Source organism: Puma concolor, chromosome B3 (assembly GCF_028749965.1).
Source record: "Puma concolor isolate L17-30 chromosome B3, mPumCon1.1.hap2, whole genome shotgun sequence".
Lineage (NCBI taxonomy): Eukaryota > Metazoa > Chordata > Mammalia > Carnivora > Felidae > Puma > Puma concolor.
Genome location: NC_141672.1, coordinates 28,843,688 through 28,856,733, shown reverse-complemented (window position 1 = coordinate 28,856,733; position 13,046 = coordinate 28,843,688). Strand labels below are relative to the sequence as shown.

Here is a 13,046-nt window from a genome sequence, read left to right as displayed (position 1 = left end):
AGGGACACAGCCTTATTTCACCAGAAGACAAGTAGAGGCTCAGAGGGGCAGAGCCCCCGGGCCTGGGAATGTTCTCGAACACCGAAGTCCTGCCTGTCTTGCCAACCATTCCCAAACCCACCCCAGCAGCGCAACTTTTCTTCCGCTGTCTCTGGCACTGTAGCCTGCTAGTCATGCCTACTTAGAGAAACATCTATCCCCCACCCACAGCCGCAGGCTCAGTCTGGCACCCTGTCAACACACACAAGGCTCCTCAGTCTTAGCCTGTCTCTATACGATGCCCAGCTGCACTTTAATGTGTTTTAAATGTTTGCGTTCCCTGGTCTTTGTTATTTCTTGCTTGGTGTGCTGGAATGCTTCACACTCTAGGGTTTGCACCCTGGCGCCCAGCTTGCTGAGATGTGCTGAACACAGTGGGGGAAGGGGGTGGGAGGCACTAACCGGGCCAGGGAGGAGGTGAGGGCACAGACTTGGGTGTGCTGTGCTCTAGGAAATGTCGCTCACTCTCTTGGTCTCACCTGCCTCTGCAATTCCCTTGGGTTGTTTGTTAAGCTCTTTCCCATCTTATTGGTCTACTGTAATAATTCTTCAGCTCTCATCCTGGATGTCACCTCCTACAAGAAGCTTTGCCGGATTCATAAGTTTGAGGTAGGATCTTCTACAGCACAGGGAACAGATGTGCAGGTTGTGCACTGCACAAAGGCACCACATTTACGAGAATCGCTGGCATCCTAGATTTGTATTTGTGAAGACTGTTTGGAACAAATGGAAGTAGAACCTTCCTCTAATTTGTACAGAGGTGCCATAGGACCTATCAGTGGTCCCGGTTCTGCCGTCTGTGTTCCCACAGCACTTGACATGTGTCTAGTTAGTGCTACCTGTATATACCCCCCCACACCTCAGACTGTAAGCTTGGAGAAAGGAGACCCTGCTTCTGCTAATTCTCCACTGTCTTTCCAGGGCCTGCACACACTAGGGACGCTTCAGATGGGTGCTTCGTTAATGTCAATATCTGTGGACTGAATGGAATGTGGGATACGGAAGTCTCAAGGGTGGGCCTCACTAGAAGGAACAGAAATGGGTTGGGGCAGGGGGTGGAGAAGAAAAGGGGTGAAAGGATCTGTGAGCTGCAGGGGGAGATGCTGAGCAGGTCAAGGCCTTGCCCCTGCCCTCCTCCCGCCCCCCGCCCCCCAACCCTGAGCCAGTGTCCGTGTGTCTGTTCTCTTTTTCCCTTTTTAGAGGCATACTTTTTAGCAATTATAACAACAGCTACTGTTTATTGACCTAATGCTAAGGACACGCATCCTCTACGCTCCAGAGCAGCCCTACTGGCGCTATCACTGTCTTCACCGTGCAGATTGGAGACGGCGCAGAGAAGAGGTCAGCCAGCAGAGCTGAGACTGGTACCTATGTGTTGCACGCTCAAGCCCGGAAGCTTAAGGCTACCCTCTGCTGCTTTGCCAAAAGTTCCATCGCACTGCAAAACCACCCATACTTCGCTTTAATTTGGAAAATACGGTCACTGCCCCACAACCAAGTCTGAAGTGAGGAACAGCCCTGTCCCTCCCACCTTTAGGCTCCAGGCCAGACCCCCTACGGAGCCAACTCACCAAGTCAATTGTTGACAGGCAAAAGAAATACATGCCAGGCCTGGAACCAGGCCCAGGAGTGGGGTCTGGAGGGAGAAGACGGGCTGAGCGGGCAGAAGCCATACTGAGGCACAGGCACCTCATCACCCACCTCCCAGTTGTCAGGTAGATGTCTACGAGAGCAGCATGAATGGGCATTTTGCTGACTCCAAAATCCTCTGTGCTTGGCCCACACAAGGCACCTGGTGAGCATTTGCTGAATAAGTGAACGAATGAACGAACAAATGAATACATGTTAGGTTTGCCCACCATCCGAAAGAGGGCAGGGAACTGGGTGTCCCATATCCCAAGGCAGAGGGCATTCTGGGACAGACACTCAACCCGGACTGGGTTGGAGACAGGAAGCGAGGAGGTGAAGACGAGTCCTGGAGGCCCCATTAAGGAAAGAATGAGGGAAACGCTGAGTCACTAAATCAAGACCACTGGGCCCCTGATACGTGGGCAGGTAGGTATGTAGAAGGGGGCCGAGGGGTAGAAGGGGGCCCAGTATGGGACAGGATCCTTAAAGTCTGAGCAAGAACAGCTAGCAAGAGGGAGGAACCCCTCCCAGGCAATCAGATAGACAGGCAGTCCAGGCCGCATGTGCTGTCGGGAGCCTCAGCCACCAGCCAGAAGCACCCTCAGAGCAGATCTGGAAAGCCTGCCCAGTTTACCAGCCTGTTCTACCTGCCTGGCCTCTGAGACCCCGATGGGAGATGAAGTGAAGGCCAGGCCTTGGGAAAGCTTCACCCTAGACCCTGGCACCTAGCACTCACCTGGTCTGGGTGGGCACGGGGCACACGAGGTCACCCCCCAGAAGGCTCCCACACTGCCGCAGCAATCCTCTCGGGCAGTCAGCTCCAGCAAGGGGTTGGCACACTGGAAAAGAGGCCGTGGACACCCATCAAACCCTTCCCTGCCGTGCACAGAAATGTCCCAGGAAAACCCGAGACAGGAGCTCAACCCCAATTTCCTACTACAGGATGCCTCCACCCGAGGGAGGAGAGAAGAGAGTCAGATGATGTCCCGGCAGAAAACAAAGAGACCTGCAGTCTATTCTACCAAACCCTAAACTTGGGGGCAGGGCACACCCAGAAAAGAAAAGATCTGCTCTGTGCAGTCCTGCAACCTGCCCTCTTCTGTGCCCCCAGCCCACAGAGGGTCCCAAAAGATGGGTTTTCCTCCATCAAACTCCAGGGAACTATAGGGTCACCCACCATGCAGGCCTTCCCCATGAACAGGGTCTAGGCTCAGGGACACTACATGTTGAGAGGTCAAGGAGGATCTAGGGACTCAGAGTCTCTATCCCTTGGCTACTTCCTACCGCCTCCAGTTCCCTAACCCCAGGAGGGGGTTCTGGAAACACCAAAATGCAACCCCAACAAAAACCATCCTGGGTCTGGCTTGCCCCATAGTTTTAGATGCCTAGACTCAGAAAAACTCACCTGATTTCCCATCACTGACTACGGATGCCTCCGGGGGGAGGTGGGGGGAGGGAGGATGAAGTGTTTCTCATCCTTTACCCCCAAGGCTTTAGGGTTTAACCTGCCTTTTCTAATTCCCCACCTCTGTGGCCCCAATCTCAACTGAATACCAAACTCTTTCTTGTCTGGACCTAACAGCCCTACTGTTCATGCACCGGGAGTCCTAGGCTCAGCTCCAGGAGAGGCCAGGATTTACTGGGAACAGAGGATGCCGATGCCCTTCCAGAGGGGGACTCTTTTGGGTCCTCTTCGGCAGGCCTGGCACTGACAAGTATCCTGTGGAGCCCAGGTAGTAAGGAGCCCTCTCCTCACTCGGGCAATTTTATGCCCTGAGCTTTCCCGTACGGGGAATAGAAGACTGCACACATCCATTCTACAGGACGAAGAGGAGACAGAGAAGGAGAAGGGGCAGAATGAGGGGCAGTCGCTATTCTGGAAGCCCTCCGGGCTGAGGCAGGGGATGCATTCTCACCTGTCCGTTCACAGAGCTCAGATAACAGCGGCCCAGCAGTCCCGGAGGCCTGGGTGCTGCTGGGGGCGGGGGCTGAGGGGCCTCTCCAGACCGGGCGGGGATGCTGTTGCTGTCCCAGTGGCTGTGGCGGGGGCTGGCGGGGAGCCGGGGCGAGGGTCTGGTCTCCACGCTGTTCTCCTCCGGGGCCTCGCCCCGCACCCGTGCCACCTGGTGGACCTGCACAGAGGCCTCCGGCGGGTGGTGAATGTGCACCTTCACCAAGGAGGGGTTCACGGAGGCTGGGCACAGGGGCTGGGTCAGAGCCGGCAAACAGGGACCCGCCTTCTGAAGAGGGCCCACCACCCCTGGGCCGTGCAGGCCACTGGCTGTATGTCTCCCCCAAATTCTCCTTCCGTTTCTTCACTCTCTGCTCAAACCCCAGGACCACTCCCCAGCGAGGACAGGACGGGGCACAAACTCCTTCACTCTGCACCTTCCAATGAAGGACCTTCATTATCAACCACCAAACTACCTCTCTGGATTCTAGCTCCCCCCACAATCGTATACAACCCCTGAATTCCAGCCCAACTGACCCTGCAGGGCCCCACCTCCGCACGTTTGGTCACGGGCTGGCCCCCCTGCAGGGGAACCCCTCCCACCCTCTCTGCTTAGTCAAAGGCTCTCCATTGTTTAATGGCTTTCCTGAGCATAGTCAGGGGGCTCTCTATCTGCTGACCTCCTATAGAAGTCTGCATTTTTGGCTACCCTTTACCTGGTACCTGATAATGGAAGGCAGGGGAAATGAAATGTTTTATGATGATATTCTCTCTCCTATCCAGCCCGCCTCTATTGTTCCCTGAAGGCAGCCCCTGCCCTTATACTCTTACACCCATAGCACCCAGTAAGGGGCAAGGGCAAAAAATATATATATATTGATGAATTCAGAGGAAGGGCAAAGAGAAGTTTAGCAAGTGAAACCGAGCCCCGGGGGAGGGAGGTCAAACCGAGAAGGAGGGAGGTTTGACCAGAGTCAGTTTCCCTGCCCTCCACCACAGGACCAGCACCCCCGCGTCCTTACCCAGTGCACCCTGAGTCTCGCACTCACCCAGCTGGTTGGAGAGAGGCAATGTGAAGGTGGACTGCCTCAAGGGGCCTTCCAGCAGGGCCCTGTGGCGGGAGCCCCTCTCGGGAGGCCCCTTGTCCAGATTCGGGGCCGGCAGGTGGCAGAACTTCCCAGTGGAGTTGGTGGGGCACCAGCACTCATCCCTGCCGATGCAGCGGCCTCCGTTCAGGCAGGGGATCTGGCAGAAATCTGTAACATCGACCTCAAGGTGACTGCTGGTAGAAGAACACAGCAGCACCCACCATACGGCTGGCGGGTGACCACAGGGAAGCAGCGGGAGCAGGAGCCCAAATCTGGGCGGCTGGGGGGGTCCGGCACACCCTGAAATGCAGGGACTTTCCAGGAGGCCGGGAATGAAGAAGGGTAGACGATAACCAGCCCTTGCCTTTCTAAAGAGCCCTTTCACGCCTTTCCTGGACCCCACTGTACAGTGGGACCCCTCCCCCCTCCACCGAAACCTGGGGGACAGGAGGGCAGTGGCACTACGAACTCCCTTAACTTCTCTGTGGAGGAAACATGGACTCAGGAAAGTTATGTGACTTGCCTAGAGTCGCACAGCCAGGCTGTGGCAGAGCGGGGTGAGGACTCGGCACTCCGTGTGACTGGGAACAACTCACAGAAGCCACAGGAGGAGAGCAGTGGGCTTCCTTCCTGCAGGAGGCCTGGGCTCCTGCCCAAGGCAAGCCTGTCGCTCTGGCCACCCTGTCCCCTCCCAGGGCCTGGGAGCCATCTCAGGGGGAAGGGACTCACAGATTCGGAAGCCAGACTTGGGGTCATGCCCGTGGCCACCCTGGCTATACAGGGTGGTGGTGTCGCCGCGTTCACAGCTGTTGGAGCAGTGCCCACGGGCACAAGTCTGCTTGCAGATGGTGGGAGTGAAGACGATCTTGATCTTCTTGATTTTCTCAGTGAGGTTCAGCCCTGCAGAGAGAGGGCTTGGGTCCAGGGGGCAGGGCTGAGAGGCACAGCTGTGACCTCCAGAGGCTGCTTAGAGAGGCCCACGGGGTCAAGGGTGACTCCATCCCAAGGGCATTTTCTAAGTACCTACTGGAAGCAAGGTCCCGTAGTGGGGGCAGGGTAATACCTTTGAGAAGCTCACAGTCCAACAGCTATTGGGGGACGCCAAAGTGCCAACCATTCAGCTCATGCTTTAGGCAAATTAGCTCTTATCCCTCTTGGCTGAGTATTACTTTAGGTCGATCCGCTAGAAATTGCCATTTCTGTAGGTTAAGATAACTGAACATTGGCACTGTTCCTAATCTAACGTTTCTCTTTTACAGATACGGAAACTGAGGCCCAGGGAAGGTTGGGTTGCCCCAAATCACACACCAAGCAAGTGCTGCAGCTGGGCTTTGAGCCGGCAGGCAGAGAGAAACGACCGAGCTCAGACTTGCCAGAGCAGAGTCAGTGCGGGGAGCTAATGCCCTCCCAGCTGGAGTGTGCAGGTGGAAGGGGAGGCAGGGTGACCAGTTGGGAGGTCACTTTGGCCGCCCCAGCTGATTCTGTAACACAGGTGGTGGCAGTGTAAATACAGAGGAGAGGTGTTCAATCAGCATGGGGAGCCTAGGGAGGGAAGCCAGAGGGAGAGGGGTAGAGGAGGGAGGTTTAAAAAGTCTACATAGACCGTGTGTTCAAGAAGCTAGCCCGTGAGAGGAGAGATAGAGAGGAAGCCCAAGGGAAGTGGGGGGGGCGGTGTGTGCCCGTGCAAGGGTGTGAGCATGGAGAGCTGACCAAGTATATTTGCTGATGGGAAGCGGCTGGGAGAGGAGACAGCGCGAAGAGGGAGGAGAGAGGTGCAGGGGGGAGGGCAAGGGATGGTCTAGTGTTCTAGAGGAATCAAGAAGGTGGACGCCCCCCTTTCCAAGATGGCAAGAAAGGTGCTCACGGACTAAAAAGAAGAACGAATACGGACAGGGATAAACCTCAAAAACATTACACAAAGTCACAAAGGGCTACATATCGGACAGGCTCGGTTTACGGCATGTCCAAGATAAGCAAATCTGTAGAGATAAAGTAGACTAGCGGGGCCCGGAGCTTGGGAAAGAGGCTTAATGGGCATGCGGCTTCCTTTTGGAGTGATGACAGTGTTCTGGAATTGGATAGTGGTGGTGGTTGTGCAAAATTATGAATCCACTAAAACTCACTGATGCGTCCACTTTAAAATGGTTAATTTTATATGAATTTCACCTCAACTTTTAAAATGGGAAAAAAAAAAAAGAGGTCAGCTCAGGCACAGGTGTAGGTAAGGGCATCGTGTGCATGGTCACATGGTGAGGCAGGTGGGCAGGAAGGTGAGGAGCTCTCCCAGGGGTGGCAGGGTGCCCATGTGCTGACGGGATGGCACTTGGGGAAGTGGGGGCAGCTTGGAGTAGCTGCTCTGAGGGATGAGAGAGAGACAGAAAAAGAGAGAGACAGAGAGAGAGAGAGAGAGAGAGAGAGAGAGAGAGAGAGAGCGAGCAGGCACCTGGGGAAGGACTGTTGGGCAATGACCAGAATATGCAGAGGCATGAACCTGCAGGGATGGTCAGGTGTCTCCTCTAGAAAGCAGAGGCCCGGCTGTGGGTGCTAAGAAAGCAACTGGCCAGGTTGGTCCAGGAGGGTTGTGCTTTGCAGGAAGGATGAGGTGGAAGGAACAGGGTCAGGGAGGTGAGGTTCATGGCTGGATATGAAGGAAGCAAAGGCAGGACGTGTGACAGGGGCAAAGTCTCCGATCAGCTGGTTTGGGACCCTTGGAGCCCGGCAACAAAGCAGGCATTTGACGACTGTTGGTTGATTGGCTGAGAAGATGAGTGACAAGCTGAAACTCAGCCCCTCTGTGAGAGTGGAGGGGAAGGTCAGCAATTTAGATGCTCTGCTCTTCCAGGACCTTGAGACGGGGCATCCTTACCCCAGGGGGATGACGGGTGGTCCAGATACGCCGCCTGCTGGGTGCCATCCCTCCGCTCAAGGCCTGGCCCTGCGGGCAGGGCATTGGAGGTGAGCTGACCGCTGGCTGCGGTGGTTGGGTAAAGCCGGGCCGTCCGGGACAACCCCACGTGCTGCTGGGAGGGCTGCGTCTGGCTGAGCCCACTCAGGGTCCTGTGGAGATAATCATGGTACAGGGGTTTACCACCTAGAAGCAGCATCCCTGTGCTCTCTGTCCCCACTTGGGCCACCCACCCCGCTGCCTCTGCACTAGAAGAGTGCTCTCTGTTTGGCTACCTTCTCCCCATCCATGTGCAGTGACTCAGGGATATGGAGGTGCCCTGAGGTAGGGGGAGTGAGGTAAGGTCCGCCAGTTTGTTCCATGGGAGTGCCTATCCCTACGAGGGATAGCTAGGCTTTTGCTGGGCTGTTCTGGGTGAGTCAGAGCCTCTCTGAGCCTCAGGGCCCTCGACTACAAAACGAAGGTGTTAGACTGGTCTCCTGTGGCTCTGACATTCTGAGAGTCTTTGAGACTCTTAGCAGTCAAGCTCTGCCCCCCAACTGAGTCCTGTGCCTACCCCCTGCCACTTCATAATTCAACCCTTAACACAAATTACCTGTGGACTACGTGCCCAGCAAATGCTGATTCATAGATTGATTTGGGAGGCAGAGCCTAGAATATCCCTCTCATTTATTTTCATTGTGCAAATAATACAACAATATTCAAGGAGAAAAAAAATCGAATTCATCATCCCCCTGCCCCCACCCCTCAAATACTTTGCACATTCCCTTTCTTTCTAATATTTTTATTTCTTTTTGAGAGAGAGAGAGAGAGACAGACAGACTGACAGACAGAGTGCAAGCTGGAGAGGGGCAGAGAGAGAGGGAGACACAAAATCTGAAGCAGGCCCCAGGCTCCAAGCTGTCAGCACAGAGCCCAACACAGGGCCTGAACACACAAACTGCGAGATCGTGAGCTGAGCTGAAGTTGGACGCTCAACCGACTGAGCCACCCAGGCGCCCTGCATGTTTCCTTTCAACCTTTGCTCAAATCTATGTTCTTACCCTATTGTCATCGCCTGTAGGTGCACCTTGAGTTATTATTTTTTTCACTTAACATTAGATCATACTTGATACAATTTCAGTTTTCATATTTTAGCATCTCAATTGCTACATGATAGTCTATCAGAAGACAAATCACAATTTATTCAGACATTCGCCTGTTACATAGATTGTTTTTAATTTTTTTATGAAACATTTATTTAGTTAGTTAGTTATTTTTGGAGAGAGGGCGAGAGAGAGAGAGAGAGAGAGAGAGAGAGAGAGAGAGAGAGAGAATCCCATGCTGGCTCCACACTGTCAGCATGGGGCCCGAAGTGGGGTTCATGCTCACCCGATGTGGGACTCGAAATCACAAACTGTGGGATCATGACCTGAGCCGAAGTCAGTTGCTTAACCTACCGAGCCACCCAGGTGCCCTGACTGTTTTTAATGTTTAACTGTGGACATACGTACTCATGTGGCTTTTTTCCATCTGTTAAAATATCCCTTTAGTATAGGGGGACTCGCTATACTATACTATTTTATTCTGTGTATTTGAAAAATATGTATAACAGACATTTAAAAAGGACTATTATTTTAGGATTAATTCTGTGGACTAGAATGACCCTCTCAAAGGTTCTAAACATGTCTGGCTCTAGGTGCACACTGGTGCCTTGCTTTCAGAGAAGGTTCTATCAAAGGTAGTAACGTACCACTCAGAGGGCACCCTCGACATCCTAATGTATTATTAATTTCTCATGCTTGGCTAATTAGGGATAAAATGGTACTTCATTGTTGCTTTTCTCTCCTTTATTACTTCTGAGTTCACATGTTCTTCATGGATCTTATTTACTGCCTTGAAAACTTTCCGCTCCTGTCCTTTGACATCTTAACCGTTTGAGTTGTTTGTCTCACAAATGTGAACGTGTTACTCATATGTTTATTACCAGGCCATTCTACAAAGCAGCCTCCATTGTAAATATTCCATCACTTCACAGTGTATATGAACCTGTATATGATGGTGTCTGGACCGTGGCGAGTGGGATCACACTGGGGCCATTGAAGCTGAGGGAGCAATTCCTTCTCCAAGACTATACAACAGGTAAATTGGGATTGGGCCCCAGGATTCCAACCTAGAGCATCCTGACTCCTGTGCCACCCAATAGACCAGCCCAGACCACGATGGAAGCTCAGCCTAGAAGCATCTGCTCAGGCCTGGAGGGTGCTCCTTCCCCCAGTAGGTCCCAACCCTACTTGGGATTCCTTGCCCAAGGTCCTGGGACCCTCTCCCTCTGCTGCCCCTACTCCAGTTTTGTTGACCCTGGGTGCTTAGGCCATGAGCAAACTTCCTCTTATCCTTCCCTGGCAGAAGCCAAATCAGGAGAGTTGCCAGAGGCCAGCACCCCAGTGCTTCCCCAGGAAATGTTTGACCCTTCCCCAGGCCCCTTTGCTCAAAGCTTGGCTCCCTTAGGCTTTAATGCAGCTCTTCCTTCCAGGGCCACCAGCAACAAATCCTTACTCTGACGGGCATGAACCATGCCTCACCCTGCTTCCCGGATTTGGGGTCTGGAGTGGGAGAGAGGTCCTGTTAGCCACTTGAGAAGTTCTGGGAGATGTAATGGGCCAGAATGGGGAGCCCAAGCCTCAGGCACCTGCTCCTCACTACTAGGAGAAGAGTAACACAACCAGCTGCAGCAGAAAACACAATCCTTTCAATAGCTTCCCAGAGCGTGCCTGAGAGAGAGAGAACGAGCAGGTGGGTTGGTGGGAGTCTCCTCCTGGTGGCACCAGGCTGGTGCCACGGCTCAGCTTAGTGCCATCATCACAAAGCACCTTAGAAAGATGAAGGGAGTAGCTCCTGTTCTGCCCAGCTCTTCACCGTTTTGAACTTGACCAACAAAGAGATCCCCAATCTGGTCAAGGTGGAAACTCAAAGGATGCTTTCTTGGCGGTTTGTTGTCATTGTTGTCGCTGCTGTCACTTGTTTCTCTAATGGAACTCAGTGCTAATGGCCCCAAGATTCCTGAGTCCAAATCCTAAGGCTAGAGGTTAATGTTGCAGAGAAGAAAAAACCACCACCCACAAAGAAAGTCATGCATTCCCTAGTTGTAGATAGGACCTGGCTGTACTGAGGAGAGAGAACAGGATTAGGCCAGGCAGATGTCAGTTCTTCCTCTTCTAGAAGAATGGTCTTGAGCAAGTCACTTAGCTCCTCTGAGCCTCAAATTCCTCATTAGCAAAATGGGAATAGTGATACCACCTCAAGGGGCTGCAGTGAGGACTAAGAGAAACCGTGAGGCCATGGGATTGCTTTGCAAAAATAAACAAATGGTCACAAGTTGAAAAATATGCCCAAAATTTAAAATCACATGAACAACAACAAAAGTGCTAGATACGCTTTATTTATTTATCTATCTATTTACTTATTTTTATATTTTTAAACATTTTTATTTATTCTTGAGAGACAGAACATGAGCAGGGGAGGGGCAGAGAGAGGGAGACACAGACTCTGAAGCAGGCTCCAGGCTCTGAGCTGTCAGCACAGACGCGGGGCTCGAACTCATGAACTGCGAGATCATGACCTGAACTGAAGTCGGCCACTTAACCAACTGAGCCACCCAGGCGCCCCAATGCTAGATACACTTTAGACAAGCCCCTGAAAGTTCTTATTTATCTAAGGAGAATAAAAGACTTCCCCAAATGCTTTGTTTTACTACCACACATCCTTATATGTCAAGGGCCAAGTGCCCAATCTCGTGTTCACACAAATTTTAACGACCAGAGTCTCCTGAACCCAATCCATCGTCATCTACTGCTGTGATGGGGATGTGAGGGTAAATGACAGAAATGAAAAGTTCTGCCCAGTCTGAGAGGCTCCCAGAATAAAGGAGGAAGCCCCTGGTTCTTTGATAGTTTCTATCTCCTCCACCGAAAGTACCCCCATAAGGAAATTGCCATCTCCCTTCATAAGCCCCAGCTCAGTCCTTGGAGGGGGGCACTGAGGTCCACCATGTGAACAGGGGTACAGGTCCCTTGGTCTCTGGCTGGTCACTCGTGCCATCAGCACTTCGAAGACCACAGGCATCTAGGGTGGGGTGCAGACCGTGAGCTGCGGAGTCTGTAAGCCCAGTAGTCTGGCTTTGTGTTAATCTTTGTACCTCATTTCTTTTAAGTGAACCACAAGCCGTCAGCAAAAGCTTGTTCGTATGCCCCAGGTTATGGGACATCAAGAAAAGGCTGTGGCATCATGTTCTGCCCAGAGTGGTCTAAAGAAGCAATGCCCCCTTAAGGACAAGCGTGGTGGTGACAGAGGCAAGCTAGAGGTTCACTGAGAAGGTGACTTTCTTGGACCACAGCCCTTTGGGAGAGGTCGTGTCCACTCAGCTTTGGAAGAGCTGCTTCGATTTCATCAAAGGATAGCGGTTCTCAAACTCTCCTGGCACACGAATAGAAGTTGCTATCTCTCTGGGATTGTTCCAGGGAAGTCCTGGCAAAGCAGCCACAATGAACCAAAACAGCTGTCTCTAGACTTTAGGATCTTGTGGATCAGTAAAGTTTTGAAACAAATGTAGAGGAAAAACATAAAGTTGCCAATTTTTTATTTAGGTAAGTAAGAAATTCTCTCTCTCTCTCTCTCTCTCTCTCTCTCTCTCTCTCTCACACACACACACACACACACACACACACACACACACACACACCCCTACCAATTACTACCGCCATAATTCCATGAAATAAAAGACATTTCAATGTCAAAAGAAACACTTGACTAAAGCTTAACTTGACAGAAACCTTACCATATTGACTTTATTTTCGTTTCTCCATGGACCAATAAAAAATTCATGACAGGCTAGCACCAAGCCAAGGGGAAGCCACTGGGCAACATGATCGCCCAAGGTCTGCTCTAGTCTGAGGACATTTGGGCTCTTTCAACCCATTTGGGGGAGAAGACTTCCTGTCCTTGCCGGCTGGGATCTTCAGACCCAAGCGAAAACTGCCTGGACAGTGCATCCCGTGATGCCACTCAGTTAACTGTGGTGTGCCCATATCCTGCCATCCTTAAAAGATATTTTACACTGAGATTTTCAAGAGCAATGGGGAGACAACTGGATGAGGGCCTCCATACCTTCCACCCCATCCAAGTGCACCCCAGCCAGAACGCAAAGTACTAGGATATATACAACTCGGCAAAGGACCAAACATTGTAGGACCTCCACTCCATCTAATTTAGAAGTTGGGGTTCCAAATACCATTTTGACTGAAAAGCCTTCTGCTGCTAAAAGAAAGTTTAAAAACATCACTAGAAGGTGCACAGAGTAGTTAGAGCTATCACATTGAGCACTGAGCCAGGTGCTTTAAATGCATCATCTCATCCACGTTATTTTATTGAATGCGGGTAAGTTGCAGAATAATAT

The 13,046-nt window shown here is 52.0% G+C and overlaps 1 protein-coding gene across 3 annotated transcripts in view; it reads right to left on the bottom strand.

Moving 5' to 3' along the window:
• The window catches only part of LTBP2 (latent transforming growth factor beta binding protein 2), a 105,631-nt gene that overhangs the window by 47,213 nt on the left and 45,372 nt on the right, over positions 1–13,046 (bottom strand). For all 3 annotated transcript variants that reach the window (XM_086709271.1, XM_086709269.1, XM_086709270.1), the window contains exons 4-8: positions 7,574–7,764; positions 5,437–5,607; positions 4,669–4,875; positions 3,585–3,862; positions 2,405–2,507 (exon numbers count right to left, since the gene is read on the bottom strand). In XM_086709271.1, the coding sequence (XP_086565397.1) occupies positions 2,405–2,507; positions 3,585–3,862; positions 4,669–4,875; positions 5,437–5,607; positions 7,574–7,764 (950 nt within the window). The remainder of the gene's footprint in view (positions 1–2,404; positions 2,508–3,584; positions 3,863–4,668; positions 4,876–5,436; positions 5,608–7,573; positions 7,765–13,046) is intronic.